Consider the following 19,435-nt stretch of genomic DNA (forward strand, 5'->3'; position numbering starts at 1 on the left):
TAGTGCTCTGCCAGTGTACACTCACTAGCCAGTTTTTAGGTACACGTTCAACTGGTTGTTAATATAATTATCTAATAAGCCAGGTAGGCATGTAGACATTGACAAGACAACCAGCTGAAGTTCAAACTGAGCCTCAGAATGAGTTGAAGATTTAAGTGACTGAAGGTGGCATGGTTGTTAGTGCCAGACAGGCTGGTGTTCTCACAAACTGGTGATCTGCTTGGACCTTTCTGTACAACCATCCAAGCAGCGTCTCAGTGGGTGAAAATGTCTAGTTGAAGTCAGAGGAGAATGGCCAGATTTAGCACAGAGCATCATTTCAGTCCAGCCGAGTGTTGTTGTTGACCATGTCAATGACTCTTCTAGGCTTCAGTTCTCAATGCTAACAGGGTATACCTAATGAAGTGGCCGCATAAGGTTCACTTGACTGAACAGTTCTCCAGCTTCACTTTGCAGTGCTCAAAAAGTGTTGTTTCACATGATTAATCATGAAACATGGAAATATTAACATGTCATTATGTTAAGTAAACATAATAAAAAAAAACCTCACCCTTATAATCAGCTGAAGGAAATGAGTCAGTAAAAAGAAAAATAGAAGGATCACAGTATGGTGGAAGGAAAGAAAGTTGTGTGTGTGTGATGTGAGTGAACAGGTGGGTATAACAACACAAGCAGGTTTGAAAAATTCAAAGACATTTATTATTTTATCTCCACACAAAAGATTTCAAAACAATAAACAAAGCAGAGCTGGAAACAAATATTAGATGCTCTGCCTATAAACACGTTTTTCTTGCTTTGAGCAACAAACAATAATAAAGTCCCTCGTGTACAAAATACTATTTTGAGGAGACAGTGAGGGGTGACCACCACCTCCTCTCACTCCTTCTGCTGCTGCTCCTCAGGCAACATCACCATCACCTCACCCTCCATCACCACTTTATCCTTAACAGAGCACGTTACAGCAATGAAGGCGAATGACATCTTAATCTTGCGGACTTCGGCTTCGGCCAGCACCTCCTCTCCAACGTAGAGTGGTGCCGGGAAGCGGATCTCCTGGTACAAGAAGATGCAGCCTCGACCCGGCATCCTGGTGCCGAGCACGGCCGAGATCAGGCCGTTGATGAGGACGCCGTGCACGATAGGTGTCTCAAACGAAGTGGTGCTGGCGTACGCCGGATCCAGGTGGAGGGGGTTGGTGTCACCTGTCAGCTCAGCGAACGCCTCCACGTCACGGGAAGAGAACGCTTTGGTGAGGGAAGCTCGCTGGCCAATGTGGAGTGACCGGCTGAGGTGAGGAGCCGCTGCGATGGAAGACAGCGGTTTGTTAAAGACTCGCCTCCACAGGAAACTCATTGCGAAAAAAAGAAAGCTCCTCCGGCCTCAGTCGAGCTGCAGATCCCGACTGTTTCCCGTCAGTGCCAAGAGGAACGGAGACACCTGAACACAGCACAGAGCAACAGAAAGATGGTCTTTATAATGTCTTGGATTAAATATTCCTCAAACACAAATGATGCAACATTACTGTAACATTCCTTAAATTAAAGGAGACCTAACTGAAACCTTTGCAAAATGCACAACTCAAAAATCATCCTTATGAGGCTTGGTCACGATTTTCAGGCTTTAAATTACAAAAATGTTATTGTTTTATGGTTGGAAGCTTGTTTCTATAACAAAAAACAAAACAAAAATAATTTTTGCCAATTATAAGTCAAAATTTTGGAGTTTTAATCTCAAAACTTCAACTTTACTGGAAGTTTGGCTCATTTTTACAGGAGTTTTAGTTAGTAAGTCAAAATTCTGAGATAATAATCCAAAGTTTTGACCTACAGAAAGAACAAAATGTTCGTTTTCCATAATGGGCCTTTAAGGGAGAGACAGCGATCTGAGCTGTGGTCCATGCATCTGTGAGCCCTTACAGAGCACCTTGAGAAACAGGATGTTTCTTTTAGCCACACCAACACAATCTTTGCTCACAACTGAAACTTAATTCCACACAGGATAATCCAGCATCAATTGCAGAAGCACCAGCACAAGAGGCTATAGTGCCAAGACATCTAAAAAGAGCGGCCTTGCTGATACAGTCCACGAGACGCTCTTAAGGGGAGATCAGCAACTCTAAATGAGTCCCTTTCTGAAACTTTTTCAGCACACCTTGTATATGAGACAGAAATATAAAAGGGCAACGTCCTATTTAAGTCAACGATGATGTTGCATGCCTCCCAGTCTCTTTCTCATGGTGGTGAACGCCGCATGATTGCAGCCTTGCTATTGTGCGTCACATGAATCCCTACTGATCACCTTATCTATTGTATCCTAATTTAATCTAACAACAGCAGCTACAAAAAGAACAGTTACATATTTTTTGGCACTAATCTGTTTAAAACAGAGTAAAAAAAATACTGCTTCATCCTCTTTAAACCTCATAGTGCACACTTAAAGCAACTTCTTCATTATTTCATTTTAAATCCACAGCAGCAGTGTCCAGAAAAGCAAAATGAACAAGAACAAAAAAAGCTCACGTATCATCTGTAGAGATTAAAGCTGATGCACAGGAACTTTCCTCTTCAGCTCAGGAGTGCGAATACAGAAAATTGTTCTGCACAAACATATGTGTAATGCTTCCATACGGACGTAATTTTTTGTGCCTGGCGGCAGAGATAATCGCCTCAGAGGTCATGTGGTTCGGGAGGGGCGGTAAAGTATTCACAGCTGATAGTCTCAAGGTCGACACAGAGCTTTGATGCTCGGCACAAAAAACACACGAGACCCAACCATCAGAAACTCTGTGGAAGGTGACTGATTGGTTGTTCACAGACTTGTGGCTCAGAAGCTGAAAATTAGTAAAGAACTTCACTTTGTTCACCTTCATTTGCAAACAAGAGACTATCCTACAGATGTGTATATTACAGCATGTTATACTAGCACAAGAGAGGATAATGTGCATCAAATTAGCAGCTTTAATGATGACAATCTGGAGGAAAAAATGTTAAGATTTTCAGCAAGTTTGGTAGAGTTTATTTTTCTGCAAAATATGTAAACTCTATTTATTTGTCATCACGCGTCACGATTCTTTAGTCTATTAACTTCTCTAGGAGTGGATCACCTCTGAGAAAATTCTTATTATGAGAGAAGAGCGGGGATCAAATCTGCTGACCTGCAGGACTCTGAAGGCACAGGCCTTGTTCTGGTAGGAGCCGAGAAGAGTCAGGGAGCTCCACAGCTTCACCAAACTTCTGCAAACACACACAATAAAAGCAGAAAATGATACCAACAAGTGGTGGTTAGTCCGTTTCAGTTTCAGCTGTCCCCACCACCCCACCCAGCCCCCTTTCTCTCATGGTCGGTGGTCACCTGCTGTAAACACGGAGGAGAGCGGTCAGGGTGTCCTCATCGTACTTCAGGACGTCAAAGTTTAACGCTGCTCCCACCTGAGGAGTGAAAACAAAGTAAGAAAAGCTAAACTGCATCCCTCCACGCTACGCATGAATTAGGACCCTGGATTCAGATAGTTTGGACTATCCAGAACATCTCCCTTTCCTTTTCATCTGCTTCAATCTCACCCTCCACATTCAGCATCTTCCTCCTCTGCACACGTCCAAACCACCTCAGCCTTGTATCTAACTTTTGCTCTAAACTGAGCCTGAGCTGTCCCTCTGATCTACACTCATTTCTAATCCCACCCATTCTGGTCAATCCCAATAAAAATCTAAGCATATTCTGCTCTGCCTTCATTTTTTTTTTTTTTTTTTTTTATTAGTGCAGTTTCACTCATGTACTTTTCATGTATTCTGTCTTGCTTCCATTCCTCTTCTCTCCAGCACATACCTCCACCTGCTCCCTACTCTAACTAGAGATCACAATTTCATCTGTGATCATCTTAGTACATGGAGACCCCTGGCTGACCTCAACTGTCAGTTTGACATTTACGTGAAGATACATTATCACAAAAAACCCAAAAACAAACAAAAACAAGACTGATCCAGATCACCACAAACAAACAGTCACCTCAAAGCTGGGATGAGCCCCACATCTGGTAGAATACACTATATTACCAGAAGTATTCACTCACCTGCCTTCACACGCTTATGAACTTGAGTGACATACCATTCTCGATCCATAGAGTTTAATATGACATCAGCCCACCCTGTGCAGGTATAACAGCTTCAACTCTTCTGGGAAAGCTTTCCGCAAGGCTTACAAGTATGTGTTTGTGGCGGGGTGTGGCCTGCGATGCCGCTGCAGGTGAGATGGACTCTACGGCATCTACAATCTACACCACTACAAGTAGTGGTGTACTTTACAGCACTCCACCCGATGCTTTGCTTGGCCTGGCTGCAGCTGCTTGGCTACGGACACCCATTTCACAAAGCTCTCTACGGACTGTTCTTTGATCTAATCTGAAGGCCACATGAAGTTTAGAGGTGTGTAGAGATTGACTCTGCAGAAAGTCGGCAAACTCTGCACACTAGGGCATAGAGACAGCATTTGCTGACCCCACTCTGTGATTTTACATAGAATACCATTTCATGCTGAGTTAGCGTTGTTCACGCTCGCTTCCACTTTGTTAATACCTCTAACAGTCGACTGTGGAATATTCCTTAGAGAAGAAATTTTACAAGTGGACTCGTTGCACGGGTGGCATCATATTACGGCATCACACTGGAATTCACTGAGCTCCTGAGAGCGACCCATTCTTTCACAAATGTTTGTAGAAGCAGTCTGTATGCCTGGGTCCTTGATTGTATACACCTGTGGCCAAGACAGTTACTGGAACAACTGAATTCATTGATTTGAATGGGCGAGTGAATACTTTTGGCAATATAGTGTATTTAATGCAAATTAATCCTCACATTATACAAAGGTTCTGAAACTCAGGAGAATAAAACAAGTAAAACAAACACAGAAGCTCCTTAACTCCTCACCGGTCTTCATGGTCTCACCTCTCCATACAGAGACTTCAGGCCTGTGATGATGAAGTACTTCAGTTCAACGGCACTTAGTCTGGTTGACTCATCCTCCAGCACACTAAAGACACAGAGGAAAAAATAAAGTGTGCGTGTGTGTACAAATATCAGCACAACATCAAACTCTAAACATACGATGAGGAACTTACAGGCGGACCTTCAGGTAGTGGTACGGTGAGGCGTTTTTCAACACGACCCGTTGGTAGACAGACGCTTCTTCCTTCTCCTCCACCTGTTTCATTCTATCAGAGCATCAGTGGCTCAGCCTCTGTCTGATGAAGAGCAGCAGGTGGATCAGCTGACTATAAAAAAAAAAATCAAAACAGTGGCGCTTACAGAGAGTCTCTTCGTCATGTCTGCATTTTATCGTTAGCCAATAAATACCTGTACTAAAGCAGGAACTGTGTGCGTTACACTTTATTTTCCACAAGCTTGTGAGGGCCTGTCAGTGTGTACTATCAAAGACTTGTAGCAGCAGGTGTTTAAAGCATTTTAGTTACGGGCTGGACCTTTACACAAAAGCAAACAACAAAGACAAACAGGAACACCTCAGAGGAAACCTGATAAGCTCTAAAATATTACGTTTTGGGAAGCCCAGAGATCTGACAGTGAAACGTCAATAAAAACACGAGGAAAACTCCGTACAGCCTTTAAAACCCGAAGCTGAAAGCGGCTAACCCTGGACAAGGTGAACCCGTTAGCTTCAGCTAAGTTATTGTAGCTGCTAGCTGATTCTCTGTTATCGACTCCGCACACAGAAATGAAAGTTTTTAATTTGTTCTGAAGTTTAATAAAAGCAGAAGCACTTCACTCACCAGCTGCTAAAACGTGGAGGACGCGCAGCGTGCCGAGAAGTCCGCAATCCCAGAGAAACGTCTTTCACCAAGGGGGAAGGGGACCCCAGCAGCGCATGCGCAACCAGCTTTTGCAAAGACGCGTAAAACTGCAAGATGGATCACTCTTCGCCACGAGACGGCTTATTTTGTCTTGTACGTTGAAAACCGGATATGGAAGCTTGTTTCTGCCACTGCCACAAAAAACAAACAACAGTACTAACTCTGACAAAATAATTTAAAATTAATTTGTGAGTTTTTGAGTTACTGAATCAACATTTTGAGGTAATAATTCAAATGTTTTTTCTAATGGCTGACATTTTTCTCTATGGAAATAAAAATTAATTATTCATTTATTTTATTTTTTTAATTTCAGGTTGTATTTGACAGGACTTGATTCGTCGCCCTCACAATGTCAAAATAACATTTACAACTTGTGTAACCCTAACCCTAACCTTTCAGTGGTGCTATTAAATAGCATATAGCATATTAAACTTCACAGCTTGAGCTTACATCATTCATCTTCTTCGACACACATCCTGCTTTGATCTTGAGTGGGCCAGACCAGTGAAACTCCTCCTGCTGTCAGTGTAAAAAGAAGTTTAACTACATATTCAGTCCCAGCTGAACTGCTACTTTACTGCAATACATTGCGCAAAGTAGTTCTCTCTACTTTTTTCATCTTATTTTCTTTTTAATCATGTTACTTTTAGTATTTTAATCATGTTTCATCTCTTCAAACACATTTCATTGTAATGCTGACCCTGTACTAACAACATGTGACAAATAAATCTGAATTGCAGGGCCTCGTGAGCAGTGACTACTTCCTGTGCATCTTGAATAAATTACTTGATGTGTTATGTCTTCCAAAATGACAGGATTTTTCAACCAACAATCTTAAACACACAAAATCTTTTAATTCCACCATTTTTTTAAACTTTATATATTAAAGTTAATAGCTAAAGGTTACAAATCACATATTAATCAACAGTAAATGTTTCATTGTAAATTCAGTCTGATGTGTTTTTGTGATGTTAATTATGCAGTCAGTCCACTGCATAGTTCACAAACAGCTGTAAACAGAAGACTACAATGCAGTTTTCTGAAAGTGAAACATGAAAACGAGGATTGATACCATGACATTAAACTCTAAAGATTATGGATATCAGCCGCCTGCAGGGCAGTGAGTAAAAGTCATACAGATGAAAACATCAGGAATATCTTAAAGTAAAGTAATACTTTTGTGCGTTTGTTCAGTTTTTTTTACAGACATAAACGTTGATGTAGAAATCTCATCATACTTCTCCTCTCCTTCATCATCATGAGGTCAGGGGTCGGCGTACAGTTCAAAGGTTTTTCTTCAAGAAACTTTCTTTACGTTGCCATCGCTGACTGCCTGCTCAGACAGGAAGTCCGTGATGAGTTTGGCGGCTTTTCTCGGTCGCTCAAGAGCCACAGAGTGACCACAGCTGTCCAACACCGTCACCTGGCAGTGAGGCAGCGCCCCCTGCAGCACAGCGGCGCCCGAAACGTCCAGCACCTGAGAGTTCAGACAAGTGTGTTACAGCTCTGTGTGACGCTGCAGCACGGCTTTACTGACACACTGAAATATCCCAACACCACATGACGGAGATTTACAGATTTACAGATATTCATGCTCTGTTGTCAATTCGTATAGACTTCCAAATGAAAATGAACTTCGAACTTTACAGCATTAAAAGGCACATTTACAGCCTGGTAGAAATTGTTTTTTATTTCAACAGTACAATTAAATTTTTTTCTATCTTATTAATATGGATACAGTTAAAGTTTAAACTTCTCTCAACAGTGATTCAATAATTTAAATATGAAGGACGTAGTGAGCACAAGTAGATGAGGAGGGCCACTTGGCAGTTCTGATGACCGGCACCCCTAATTTTTATTTTTATTTTTTTTAAAGAAGCAGTACATACCCGCAAAGGGCGGAAAATTGGGGCTGAGACATCGTTTTCTAATGATCATCACTGCTGTGGGGTTGTGAATTTACCTGGTCTTCCTTCCCCCAGATAACCTGCAGGGGCACTGTGATCAGATGCATGTTTTCTTGTAGCGAGTGGCGAGACTTCTCCCCAACAATCTCCATGAACACTACACACACACACACACACACACAGGGGCAATGAGTTACTAAAGGGAAAATGATTACTGCAGAGTAGAAGTAGACACAATCTGCTTTTCTCCCTGCTTCACTGTCTTTATACAAGTGAGTCATATCAAAAGTGCTTTCCTTCACTAATTAATTTATCTGAAATGTCAAATAGAAAATAATGAAAAAAGGCAGGAGGCAAAGGGTCAGATCAAATCCCTCAGTAATCTGTGACTGTCGATGGAGCACTGCTTGAACTCAATTCACTTCAATATATATAGCACCAAATCACAACAGCCGTCGCTTCAAGGTGCTTTATATTGTAAGGTAGAGACCCTACATTATTGCAGAGATGCAAGCATCTCTGCAAGCAACCCAGTAATCATATGACCACCTTTGAGCAACGACTTGGTGATGGTGGGAAGGAAAAACTCCCTTTTAACAGGAAAAAAAACGCCAGCAGAACCAGGCTCAGGGAAGTGCGGCCGTCTGCTGTGACCGGTTGGGGATGAGGGGAGGAGGACAGGACAAAGAGAAGAAAAGAGCAGGTGATGGTGAGCGGACTGACCTTCTTTGTAGAAATCATTGTTTGGGATCCTGTTGGCAAGGAGACCGCTCAGCACCTAACAACACACATGCACACAAATGCAAATAAATAAAAAGAAAGAAAGAAAAGCAACAGCAGTACTGGCAGTGTGACTGAGAGCAGGTATATTGTTACAAGCCTTAAATGCAAAGTGACCCAGAAGTGTCTGTGTGATGGTTGAATTCTGTAAATACTAAAGCAAGCTGGAGCATCTTTTGTGGAAAGAAAGGAGGTTCAGAGGAACAAAATATCATACTCTCTAGGATGCTACTCTCTGCATTCATATGCGCCTTTTGTAAAGTTATGATGTCTTTTGTGAAGCACTTTGCAATGTGGGTTTATGAAACTGCTCCATAAATAAAGATATTCCCATATCAATGATAAAAGTGAAGTAAGGGTTGCATTATAACTCAGTTCATTGCAGATCTTTCTGTGTGCAGTCTGCATGTTTTTCCTGTCCTGCTTTTCCAGCTTCCTCTAGCAGTCCAAAGATATGCATGTGAGGTTAAGTGATTCTAAACTGGCTGTAGATGTGAGGTAGATAAAATGCTTAAAGTGCAAAGAATAAAGAATAAAATAAAGCAGATGACAGTCTGCAGGATGAATTTGGAAGAGGAAGCTATTAAAAATAAGACAGCTACTGAGAACAGGGTGAAGTATTGTAGTTAAACTTTGGTCAATTTTAGCTTCACCACAGCAAACCGTAAAACCCACAGTCACATTGTTTAAATACTTCAATGTGATTTCTCCTAATTCCTTACAAATTCTCCTTCACATCTTTCCTTGTCTTAATGACGTGCTGATACAATGAATCATGCGGATAAGGAAACTTGTGAAGTCATTTCTACTGTGCCCATGCAGCTCAGCCCTGTACCTGTCGGGGGAGTTTTGGGGGGGTGTTACAACAGAGTCTCAGCATGTCCTCGAGTTCCTGAATGGTGGTGGGGACGAGCGGGATCGACTCATCCTTCTCACCCATCTCCAGCTCCCTCAGGCGACTGATGAACTCCGAGTCCGTCGGGTAAACCAGGCCTGTTTGGGAGAGAAGATGAGGAAGAGGAATTATGCAAACCTGATCATCATCAGCAAATGTAAGGTACGTCTGCTGAGTTTACCTGCCGGGCAAACCAAGGTGACACTGGATAGGTGGGTGGGGTAAGTGGCAGCGTACACCCCTGCGACGTTGCCACCCATTGACGTGCCGACCAGGTGGAAGGGTCTTTTATCGAGACCGATACTCTGCACAAACTACACAGGAAGAAAAACAGAGAGGTGAGTTTTGAAACAGGACAGTAGCTCAGTGCTTCTGCTGTGGTCCAAACCTGGAAGCCTTGCTTTGATTACAAGAATAAGCTCCCCCTGAAAGATATCCCAGTGGTTTTTCCAAACTTATAATTATTACAAAGTGTGCAAGTGTCACACACACACACAAATTTGTACAGACCTGGTGGATTCGTTCAACCTGACCGCGGATGCTGTAATCCTCTGGACCGGTGCGACTTGTCCCCTCGTGTCCCGGCATGTCCACACACACCACATGTTGGTTTCTAGGGAGGAACTGGAGGAGAAAGCAAACACTAGTGATGGTAAATTTGATTCTTTTTACTGAATCGAGTTTTAATGAGTCACTCACCAAAGTGAATCGGATTTTTTGAGTCATTTGATTCACTGAGTCAGTTGACCAGAGAGTGCAAAAAATGTACATTTTCACTCAAACTTAATTTGTTTAAGTTTGAGTTGGGGCGGTAATGTGCCTTAACATTGGTTGCCAACCAAGAAGAAGAAGAAGCTGTGAGCCAGGAGGGGGTGAGTGAGTGAGTGATTCGTTCGCTCGCTCTATGATTCAGCACAGGAGGGAGGGGGTTAGTGAGTCCTGAGTGATTCGCTTACGCTTACGATTCAACACAGGAAGGGAGGGGGTGAGTAGCTCAAATGTGCTGTTAGCATGTTAGCAGAGTGATGCTACTGTGAACTGAGGAGCTATTTTCTTGATGTGAGCTTCTACTCACATCTACTTTTTCTTCCAGTTCAGAGCAGAAATGCTTTTGTTAAGAAACTGGCTGTTGTTTCCCCCCCCCCCCCCCCAATTTTATTTATAAGCTAGATATATTTCTACTAAGCGAATTAGTTTGCTAACAGAAACAGGGATGAGTCAGTGAGTCAGTTGGGCTTGTGAATCATGATTCACGAGTCAGTAAAGTGATTCTCGAGTATTGAACGATTCGTTCACGAATCGAACATCACTAGCAAACACACCAGAGGCTCACTTACATACACTTCATGACAGAAAGGCTGGAGAATCACCAGTCAAATCTGACAAAATCTGCTTCAACAGTTATAGATTTTTGCTCAAAGGTAAGATTTTACAAAGGGGACAGCTTCCACGTCTCCACACACAATTCACCAACCCTGTGTTTCCAGATTTACACACAGCTGAGCTGAAGTTCCTTTTTTAGCAGTGAAAATGTCACTGTCACAAACATGTACATCTGATGTTTTGATTTATTTTTGTGTAAAAACCTTGACAACAGGTAGCCACATATCCTTGGTGGCAGAGAAGCCGTGGAGCAGCAGCAGTGATGGTGTTGCGCCTCCTGGTGCCCCGCGTGTGGAATAACAGAAGTGGTAATTCCCACTGTGAGAGAAGCGGACAACCAATCCGAGCCTGCGGCGCCAATACCTGCAGAGATTTACAGGTGAGCCGTTATAAAGTCTCATGTTCTGGATGTTCAGTGATTCCTGAGGATTAAACATGAGGCGATCCATCCACTAACATTATGAAATAAATCATGTGATTGTGTAGTCTTTAAAAACAAGATCACTGTTTCTGAATTTTCTCTGACTCTGATCATCACTTTATTTTAGGATTCAGTTCAACATCCTGCAGCTGCACATGGTTTCATATGAAAAGGGTCATTGTGCAGTCAAAACTGGTGTGAGATCACATTAATGGGAAAATCCCCCCACAAAATAAAAGCACACTAGAAAATTAAAGGTTTATCATGAAAAGATGATGACCTGTAGAAATCATTTTATAACGGCTGTTATGAAAATAAGAGTGATGCTCTGCCACTTATTTCCATAGTTTGTTCATGTGATTGTTTAATAATTTATTGTGCAACACTTTGGATATTCATATCAACCACAAATGCAGCTTCATTACTCAACATAAACATAATAAGGTGAATTTCTGCTACCCTTACAACGGTCAGGGTTAAAAAATAAAAACCAAACAAAATAAAAACAGAGGTCAGGAACGGTCCCCGAAATCTGGGACCAAAATGATCTCGACAGATAAAAATAATCTTCTACACAGTCACAGATTCACTGTTAATTCTTTGCACATGTTTTTCTTCTTCTATTACATGTCAGTGAGTCAGCACTTTGTGTGTGTGTGCGTGTGTGTGTAAGACAGAGTGAAGCAACATCAGTAATCCAGTAATCAGCCAGCATGTAGTTTTTTTCACAGCTTAGTCTAAAGTTCAGAAGGAAAGGTCACTGCTTTGGCTCTTTCACAATAAAAGCATTTTTGAAGCTGTATTGGAACACAGGAACTACATTATTTTAATTCAAATGTAACGCGTGTCCAGTTTGTCTGCTTGTTGCTGTTGAAGGCTTTATCTGGTGGGTTTAGTAACTTTGAAGAAAATTGCTTGGAGTAACATTTATTAGATTTATTTTCATAAAAAAATAAGAAAAATGGAAAACCACTGTACAAAAGTGCAAAAGTCCTGAGCCACCAAGTCTTTTTCCTGTTTCCTTATCTTAAGAATGGCTTCTTGGCAGCCACCCTTCACTGACACCATTTCTAATGATACTTCAGTGAACAGTAAAGGGATCAGCCAAAGGGTCAGATGACTCTTATGGTCCTTTGTCAGGTCTTTGCTGGATTTTCCTATTTCTTAAGGACATGACTCAGATACTGCTACGGTTTATCAGCTGTAATTTTTCAGACCTGTAATTTCTTTATTTTTCCCTCATGAAAAGCAGCCAATGTCCAAAGAAAAGGTTTGGAAGACCTCCAGAAGGCTGGACACCTACTGATGATGACCACTTAAAAAAATCACAACAAAGTCTGGCTGCTTGGAAGCAAAACATGAGAAATAAGGAATGACTTGAGACTTTTGCAGAGTACTGTAGGTGGAAAATCTTTTCCATTTCTTCTGCTATAATCCAGTGGTGTGCCTAAACCAAACAGATACAAGTCTAACCCGCCTGTTTGTTCTCTGTGTGTATGTCCTCTATGTGCCTTTACCAGTTGTACGCCTTGAGGAGCGCTCCAGGCCAGAACAGGAAGGAGGTGACGAAAGCGAGCACGGGCACAACCAGGACACCTCCTGCCAGCATTATCATTTTGGCCACATTCAGCTCCATCGTTGCAGCCTCCTTTAAAAAAAAAAAACAGATCACAAACTGCACTCTCAGCTCAGTTTAACTGTAGATAATCAAGCAGAAACTGAATAATTTATTAGTCCCAGACGAAACTGTGTCCTCACAGTTGCTCCAAGACAGTAAGAAGAGTAACTACTAGAAGAGTAACTGTAACTTCGGTCGTTGCTGTGCTTTTTTTGGAAATTGAATTTCCCAGAGGAACCCACCCGAGGGATTAATAAAGTTCTATCTTATCTTATCTTATCTTATCTTAGTGTTATACTGTATAATAATAATAGAAACAGACGCTGAGTACTGCATCCAGAGTACTGAAGTGACAAAAGTCCAGTTAAATCACTCAGTCTTGCCTCAGTCAATGAAACATTTAGCTGTAAACAAACATATAGTCAGGGAAATGTGCTGGTTTATTTATGCCTTTACTCCAAAAAAAGACAAAGCCTAACTTAAGCTGATAAATAAAAAATATTCCCATAGCTTTCCAAAGTTATGGCATCACTTTTTTTTTACTTTTAGTGTAAAAGATCCATTTTTCCACTGCAGAAAGCAAAGGTGGGAAAGCATTTTAAGTGTAATTACATTGCTTATAATAATAAAAGCTTGTAATAAATGAAATTCAACTCACTAAAAATATAATACAAACTTCTTGTAGGTTCCCTTTAAATACATTTTAATTATACTTAAATGCTTTGAAAAAAAAAACTGGATGAAAGAGAGCAGGTAGAGCTGAGTGTAAAATATGAACCCAAAACTCAGTAATAGGAGTTGCCTGCTCAACCCAGTGAGCTAAACCACCATATGTTAGCTTGTTTCATAGCTCTAATTATCAGGCACCTGCGTCCGTGGCTTCCACACAATATGTCATAAATGCAGCATTGAACCAGGCTTGATGGGTCAAATATGGCAACTCATGGTAACAGCAAATTGACACAGCAGTTGTTAATAGTTAACGTCGAGGTATTACTTCCATCTTTCATATACAGTCTATGATTTTGACATGAAATCGCAATTAATGCAAGTGCCACAAAATCAACAGGATACAACAGGATTACTTAACCCACTGAACAACGTCCAGCGCTGCAAGCCCAACCCAGAAAGACACTGAACCTTTGAAGCAGCTGCAAAGTTCACAGTTTCCGGAGAAAGCACCTGTAGGGGGAATGTGCTTAAAAAATAAACTACTTCTACTCGTAATATACCATAGTAATACACAGTAATCGGGATTTGGAGGTTTGCTTTGATGTAGAAATCAGACCAAGTAAAAAAGTGCATTTGTTAGGAGTTTTTTTTAAAGGTTAGAACCGGAAAATGAGTAAAACAAGTTTACATTGAGAAAAAAATGCGGAAGTTTCCTTTAACCGTAACGGTCACAGGCTTAAAGAGACAAACTTCTCTTTTTGAATATTTTGTTCACTGAGGGTTTGATGGTAGAACACCAGATGCAAAGGTTACATTAAAAACTCGTGTCCTTTTAACCTGCTGAAAACGTCACATCGGACATAACGCGGACACCTCAGGCTGAGTACTATAGCGCTTTATCTACACCTGCAGGGTCAGCGGCGCCCTACCTGTCAGGGTCCTCTTCGAGCTGTCAGTGCCGGCTGTCCTCCATTCAGTCCGCTGCTCTTCCTCCTCTTTCACCTAAATTACATAACAGCCTTTCATCCGCACTTAAAGGGATACTGCAGAAGAAAAATGCTGTGCTGCATTCAGGTGCCGTCAGAAGCAGAGGATGTGTGATGTGTGCGAGCACGTCCACAAGAGGGCGCCAACATCTACAGGCAGCTCTTAGAGAACAGCACTGATGCTCCAGAATTTCTGTCGAAGTTAAAGCAATTTATATATTTATTTTCTTCAAATGAATGTTTCAGTTGATTTCTGTCCAGTGTTTTGTGGCTCGGAGGGCTGGCAGCTCCCCAGTTTCAGACTGGGAGGAGACAAAAAGCCTCGGAGGGTTGCATAAGAAAGGTCATTGGCTAAAAATCTGTGACCAACCAAATGTGCTGATGATCCTGCTGTGGTGAGAAAGGAGCAGCTGAAAAAAGATTTAAATAGTGGTCTGAACTGATTGGAGCTCAAGTGGAAAAACACAATGTCAGGATTTAGCAACATATCTGTCACTGCTTGTGTGTAAATGCTAGAAAACGTTCTCCTTCTTTCTTCTTTTGATCATCCAAGGGGCCTTGAACTTTTGCCGTTTTTTTTTTTTTTGGCCAAAAACCTAATTTAAAGGCTGCCAGTCTTCGTGCATTTGCTAAATTATACACTGAAAAGCACTTTATAATAAAAGGAAAGAATATACTTAGGATCTAAATAAGAGGGTTTTAACAGTATGACAGTTGCTAATAATAATGAATTATAATAAAGCAGGAAGTAGTCTGTAATATTGTTTGAAATGTGAAAATAGCTGGAAAAGAGGGGAAAAGTTATAAACTTGTGATTATTTACAATAAAAAGACCTGCTGTGGTGATGACATCGACTTCTGAGCCGCAGAGTCTTCAAGCCAGTTATTATCATCATTTTAACTTTGTATTAAGAAACACTTAACTTGCATTAACTATTTTTGAACCAATCAGCACACAATCACCAGCACTTTCAGTCAGTCATTTAAGTTTGTTGGTTACTGTGAGTGTGAAAAGATCATCAACCTTCTGAATGAACAACTTTTACATTCCTAACAAACTCAAGGAAGCTTTCAATGCTCAACAAACTGATTTTCAGCCATATTAGGGATAATCATGTTGTATAATCTGTGTAGTCAGAGGCTGATATTACACAAAGATGAGCTTTTCTCCCTGCTTACAATGCACACTATTAAAGGCCATAAAACTCTGCAGATCAAATAAATTGTCTCACTTTGGGGCTAAAAATATCCCAATCTGTTTTTTCTTTCATGGTTCAGGAAGCAGCTGTCAGACGGTCAGCTGGGTGATGTAACTGCCCGGGAACGTCAGTCCAGAAACCACAGGAATACCTCACATTCCTGCAGGTAGTAGGTCAGCACACACACAGACACACACACACATATTAGTGGAGTTTTGTAATCCTCAGTGATTCTAATTTTTCTGCCTGCAGCTGGTTTATTTGAGAAAACTACCTGATTTGTTCTTGTGAAATTTTCATTTGCTATGTTTAATTTTTGATGATTAATCAATGTCTGTGTGTCATAGATTAAAATATAGTTTTAGTACAATGAAGAATATTAAATATTTGCTGTTGTAACAAGCAGTCACTGCCAGTCAGTGAAGAATAAGATGCTTTTAACAAATTATCTGTGTAAACATGCATCTAACCTTTATTCAGCCAGGGGGGAAAAGACTCCTGAGAAAAGAAATCTATTTACAACAGTGTCCTGGGCAAGAAAGATGCGGTAATGTAACGGTAAAGTAACGGTAATCTAATTACCGTTTTTGCAATAGTAATCCGTTACTTTACTTGTTACTTGAAAAAAGTAATCGGATTACAGTAACGCGTTACAAGTAACATGGGATTGTTGAGTTTACCTCGTCAGTGGATTATTGTTGAAAAATCTTGCTTTGGAAAGGATTGCCTAACTAACTCGTTGTGTTTGCCTTTACTAGGAATTGGGAGTGGAGTGTGTTTCACGGGAGTGGAGCCACAGTTTGGAATTGGAGTTTGGAGATTGCTGTGTCCTGTGTTTGGGTCTCTTCCTTACCTAAAACCTGACAGAACTATCCAGCCAGTGATGGACCTCGAGCCCATGAGATATCGCTACAGGTGAACTTAGTGGAACGCCATGGAAAGATGTTACAACACATCACCAAAGAGTAGAGTGTACTCCTCCAGGTGGTAACGGAACTAAAAGTCATGTTGGTAACACCACCATCCTCACTATAATCGACTGGTTTTCCAAGGCCGCCCATTTTGTGGCATTGCCTGGATTGCCTACTGCCTTGGGAACCGCCAAACAACTCATCCAACATCTTTTCCAACTGCATGGTGTTCCTCAGGACATCGTCTCGGACAGGGGTCTACAATTCACTTTCCAGTTGTGGAAGGAGTTTTGTTCTGAACTGAGGGGCCAAATCAGTTTGTCCTCTGATTTCCACCCCCAGACTAACAGCCAAGTGGAGAGGGCAAATCAGGAGCTGGAAGCAGTCCTTCGTTGTGTTGCCTTCTCTAACTAGTCCATGTGAAGTGATCAGCTGGCATGGGTCGAATACAGCCATAACTCCATCATGGAGGGTTAGTTGGCTGTGCCTTCCATTCAGTACTATGCACATCGCTCCTGCTGGTTGTAGCGGACCGCAAGGGCAGTTCTCCTCGAGACCATGGAGCGAAATAAGTGGCTGGACGATCACCGTTGTGTGTCGCCGGCGGCCTACCAAAGCAGACAAAAAGTTTGGCTCTCCTCCAGGTAAATTCCTTTGAGAACTGAGTCTAAGAAACTAGCTCCCTGGTTCCTTGGCCCCTTTGAAATCCAATCCATTCATAACCCAGTATCCGTCCTATTAACCATTCCTCGCAACATGAAGGCTGACAAAGTGTTCCATGTTTCTCAGGTGAAACCGGTTTGGACCAGCCTGTTGAGTTGTTTTAGTCCACTTAACTGAAATCAGGTTTGCTTGAGCATCAAGCTCATACTCCCAGCCTGTTTTATTTCGTGTTACTCAACCAGAATTAAGCAACATGGGTGCACCATAAAAACCAAATGTTTAAGTCCAACGGTCAGAAGGTCATCCCATTGTTGTTCAGGGGAGTGATAGAATATGCTTCATTTTTTAAATCCAACTGCTAGGAAGAAGCATACTGCTTTTGAAATTTAATAACCACAATACACAACAGGACACTTATTCATTTATTTTATTTAACTGAAAACAGCATTAAACATAGTGGGCTTTCACTTTTTCATCATATCTTTATAACTTTATTTACTTGATAAAGCATAATTTTTTTATATATAAATATTTGTTGCTCATTTATCCAGAGAAAGATTAACATCTTATTTTTCTGCAAAATTCAGAGGTGTAATGACTAACCGAGTTGGGCCAACAGCTTCCCTCAGCTTCCAGTTTTTGCACCATGCTAGGCTAAACACATTAGCTATTACAATAGTACTACTACTACTACTACTGCTACTACTATTGGAATCAGTGAGTGGAATTGGTATTTAGTATTGACAGTACTGTCTATTATTTATATGCTACATCAACTCAAGCAATACTGCTAGCAGTTAAATGATAAAATACATAAAGGCAAAATGTTAGCTAGTGCTACTCTGCTAGCTGGTTGTAGCCTACATGAAAAGAGAAAAACAAATCCCAAAAAAGAGAAATTTAGGATTTGGGTTTTATCTGTAAACTACTGTATGTCAGAGAGATTTTTCTGATATATTTCTGACTTTAATGTCACAAAATCCTATTTCCCGCTCATTGTTTTTAACCTTGAATGGACTTAAAATGCAGTTGCTGAATTTAACACATGGCCAACTAACTTTGCAGCTTTATTGACCTCCAGTAGTGTCCTCTCAGTTTAAACTAAAATTGTCACAAAAAATGTTTACATTTATAAAGTTTTCAAAATATATACGAAAAAGAGGGACTAATTATTAGGAACAGCATAAAGCAGCATTTAGCAGCAGCAGAAACTTAAATTTATAAGAGGTTAAATGATTATTGAGTCTGCAGTTTCTTGAAATCAAACACATTTAACACAACATGGAGAAAGAATAAAAATAACAAAAACATTACATATATAGTATTAGCAGATATTTAAATCAATACTAAAATCGTGATTATGAAAAACTTATTTAACTAAAATCTGCTGTAGATTTTTTTTTTTTTTAAATCCAGCTGTTTTTTTTTGTTTTTTTTACATTTTATTGTATTAATCAGTGCTACCTCTTTCCAGCCTTATGCCTGTCCAGTTTTTACAAGGCTTCAGTCCAAAACTAACAGGTAAAGTTAAAACCTGACCTAGTTAGATAAGTTAGTAAGTTAGATAACCCTTTGTTAATTTGGTATTAAGATAAAGTTAAGATCAAATTATTTCAACTGATCTTTTTTTTTTTTTTTTTCATTCAACTGCCAAGTTTTCTATAAATTACTGTCAGTTTAGGAAGTTTAAGCTGACCATAGCTGACATTTTGTCACTCATCCAAGTGACTTCTTCTAAGTGCATTTTCAGTTTCTCCAACTGAAAACGCTACATCCAGATGAACAGAAACAACCTTCTGGGATTTATTTACCTGGCTGATTGAGCATGCATCAACACATTTAAAGATGACTGTTAAAGTAGAATATATTAAAAAAAACAAAAAAAACCCCACAGTTCCTTGTTACTTCGTATGAAAAACAAATATCCTTTTTGCACAAAGGTGCAGACTCGTTTTTTCTGAGAAAATAAAACTTTAAGGGGTTCGAACACAGGCAGAAATGACTTTATAACAAAATAATTTTTCAGTGTAAACCTTCAAAAAAACAAACTACAACAGTGTCGAGTAGGGCTGCTTCACACTGTTTTCACACACTGTTCTGCCCCTTGACCCTGTTTTAACGCTCCAATAGTTTAATGACT

The 19,435-nt window shown here is 40.6% G+C and overlaps 3 protein-coding genes across 4 annotated transcripts; all 3 read right to left on the minus strand.

The window, feature by feature from the left end:
* Window positions 1-687: 687 nt before the first annotated feature.
* Window positions 688-1,355, minus strand: LOC113022154 (hydroxyacyl-thioester dehydratase type 2, mitochondrial). Its single transcript, XM_026167254.1, has one exon. It carries the CDS (start codon window positions 1,351-1,353, stop codon window positions 877-879), a length of 477 nt encoding a protein of 158 aa, XP_026023039.1. The 5' UTR covers window positions 1,354-1,355; the 3' UTR covers window positions 688-876.
* A 14-nt stretch (window positions 1,356-1,369) lies between these two features.
* On the minus strand, window positions 1,370-5,924 carry rpp14 (ribonuclease P/MRP 14 subunit). 2 transcript variants are annotated; one of them, XM_026167255.1, is made up of 6 exons: window positions 5,780-5,924; window positions 5,114-5,266; window positions 4,941-5,025; window positions 3,352-3,428; window positions 3,155-3,233; window positions 1,370-1,437 (listed from the first exon to the last, which is right to left on the minus strand). In XM_026167255.1, the coding sequence occupies exons 2-6, from the start codon at window positions 5,203-5,205 to the stop codon at window positions 1,381-1,383; spliced, it is 390 nt and encodes a 129-aa protein (XP_026023040.1). In that variant the 5' UTR covers window positions 5,206-5,266; window positions 5,780-5,924; the 3' UTR covers window positions 1,370-1,380. The 2 variants fall into 2 exon arrangements, with proteins under 2 accessions (XP_026023040.1, XP_026023041.1); XM_026167256.1 differs by lacking the exon at window positions 5,780-5,924 and adding an exon at window positions 5,349-5,699.
* A 790-nt stretch (window positions 5,925-6,714) lies between these two features.
* LOC113022156 (abhydrolase domain containing 6, acylglycerol lipase) lies at window positions 6,715-14,696 on the minus strand. Its single transcript, XM_026167258.1, has 9 exons — window positions 14,466-14,696; window positions 12,764-12,894; window positions 11,029-11,188; window positions 9,953-10,066; window positions 9,624-9,756; window positions 9,383-9,540; window positions 8,491-8,545; window positions 7,824-7,924; window positions 6,715-7,337 (listed from the first exon to the last, which is right to left on the minus strand). The coding sequence occupies exons 2-9, from the start codon at window positions 12,880-12,882 to the stop codon at window positions 7,158-7,160; spliced, it is 1,020 nt and encodes a 339-aa protein (XP_026023043.1). The 5' UTR covers window positions 12,883-12,894; window positions 14,466-14,696; the 3' UTR covers window positions 6,715-7,157.
* Window positions 14,697-19,435: the final 4,739 nt, after the last annotated feature.

Source organism: Astatotilapia calliptera, chromosome 5 (assembly GCF_900246225.1).
Source record: "Astatotilapia calliptera chromosome 5, fAstCal1.2, whole genome shotgun sequence".
Taxonomy (NCBI): Eukaryota; Metazoa; Chordata; class Actinopteri; order Cichliformes; family Cichlidae; genus Astatotilapia; species Astatotilapia calliptera.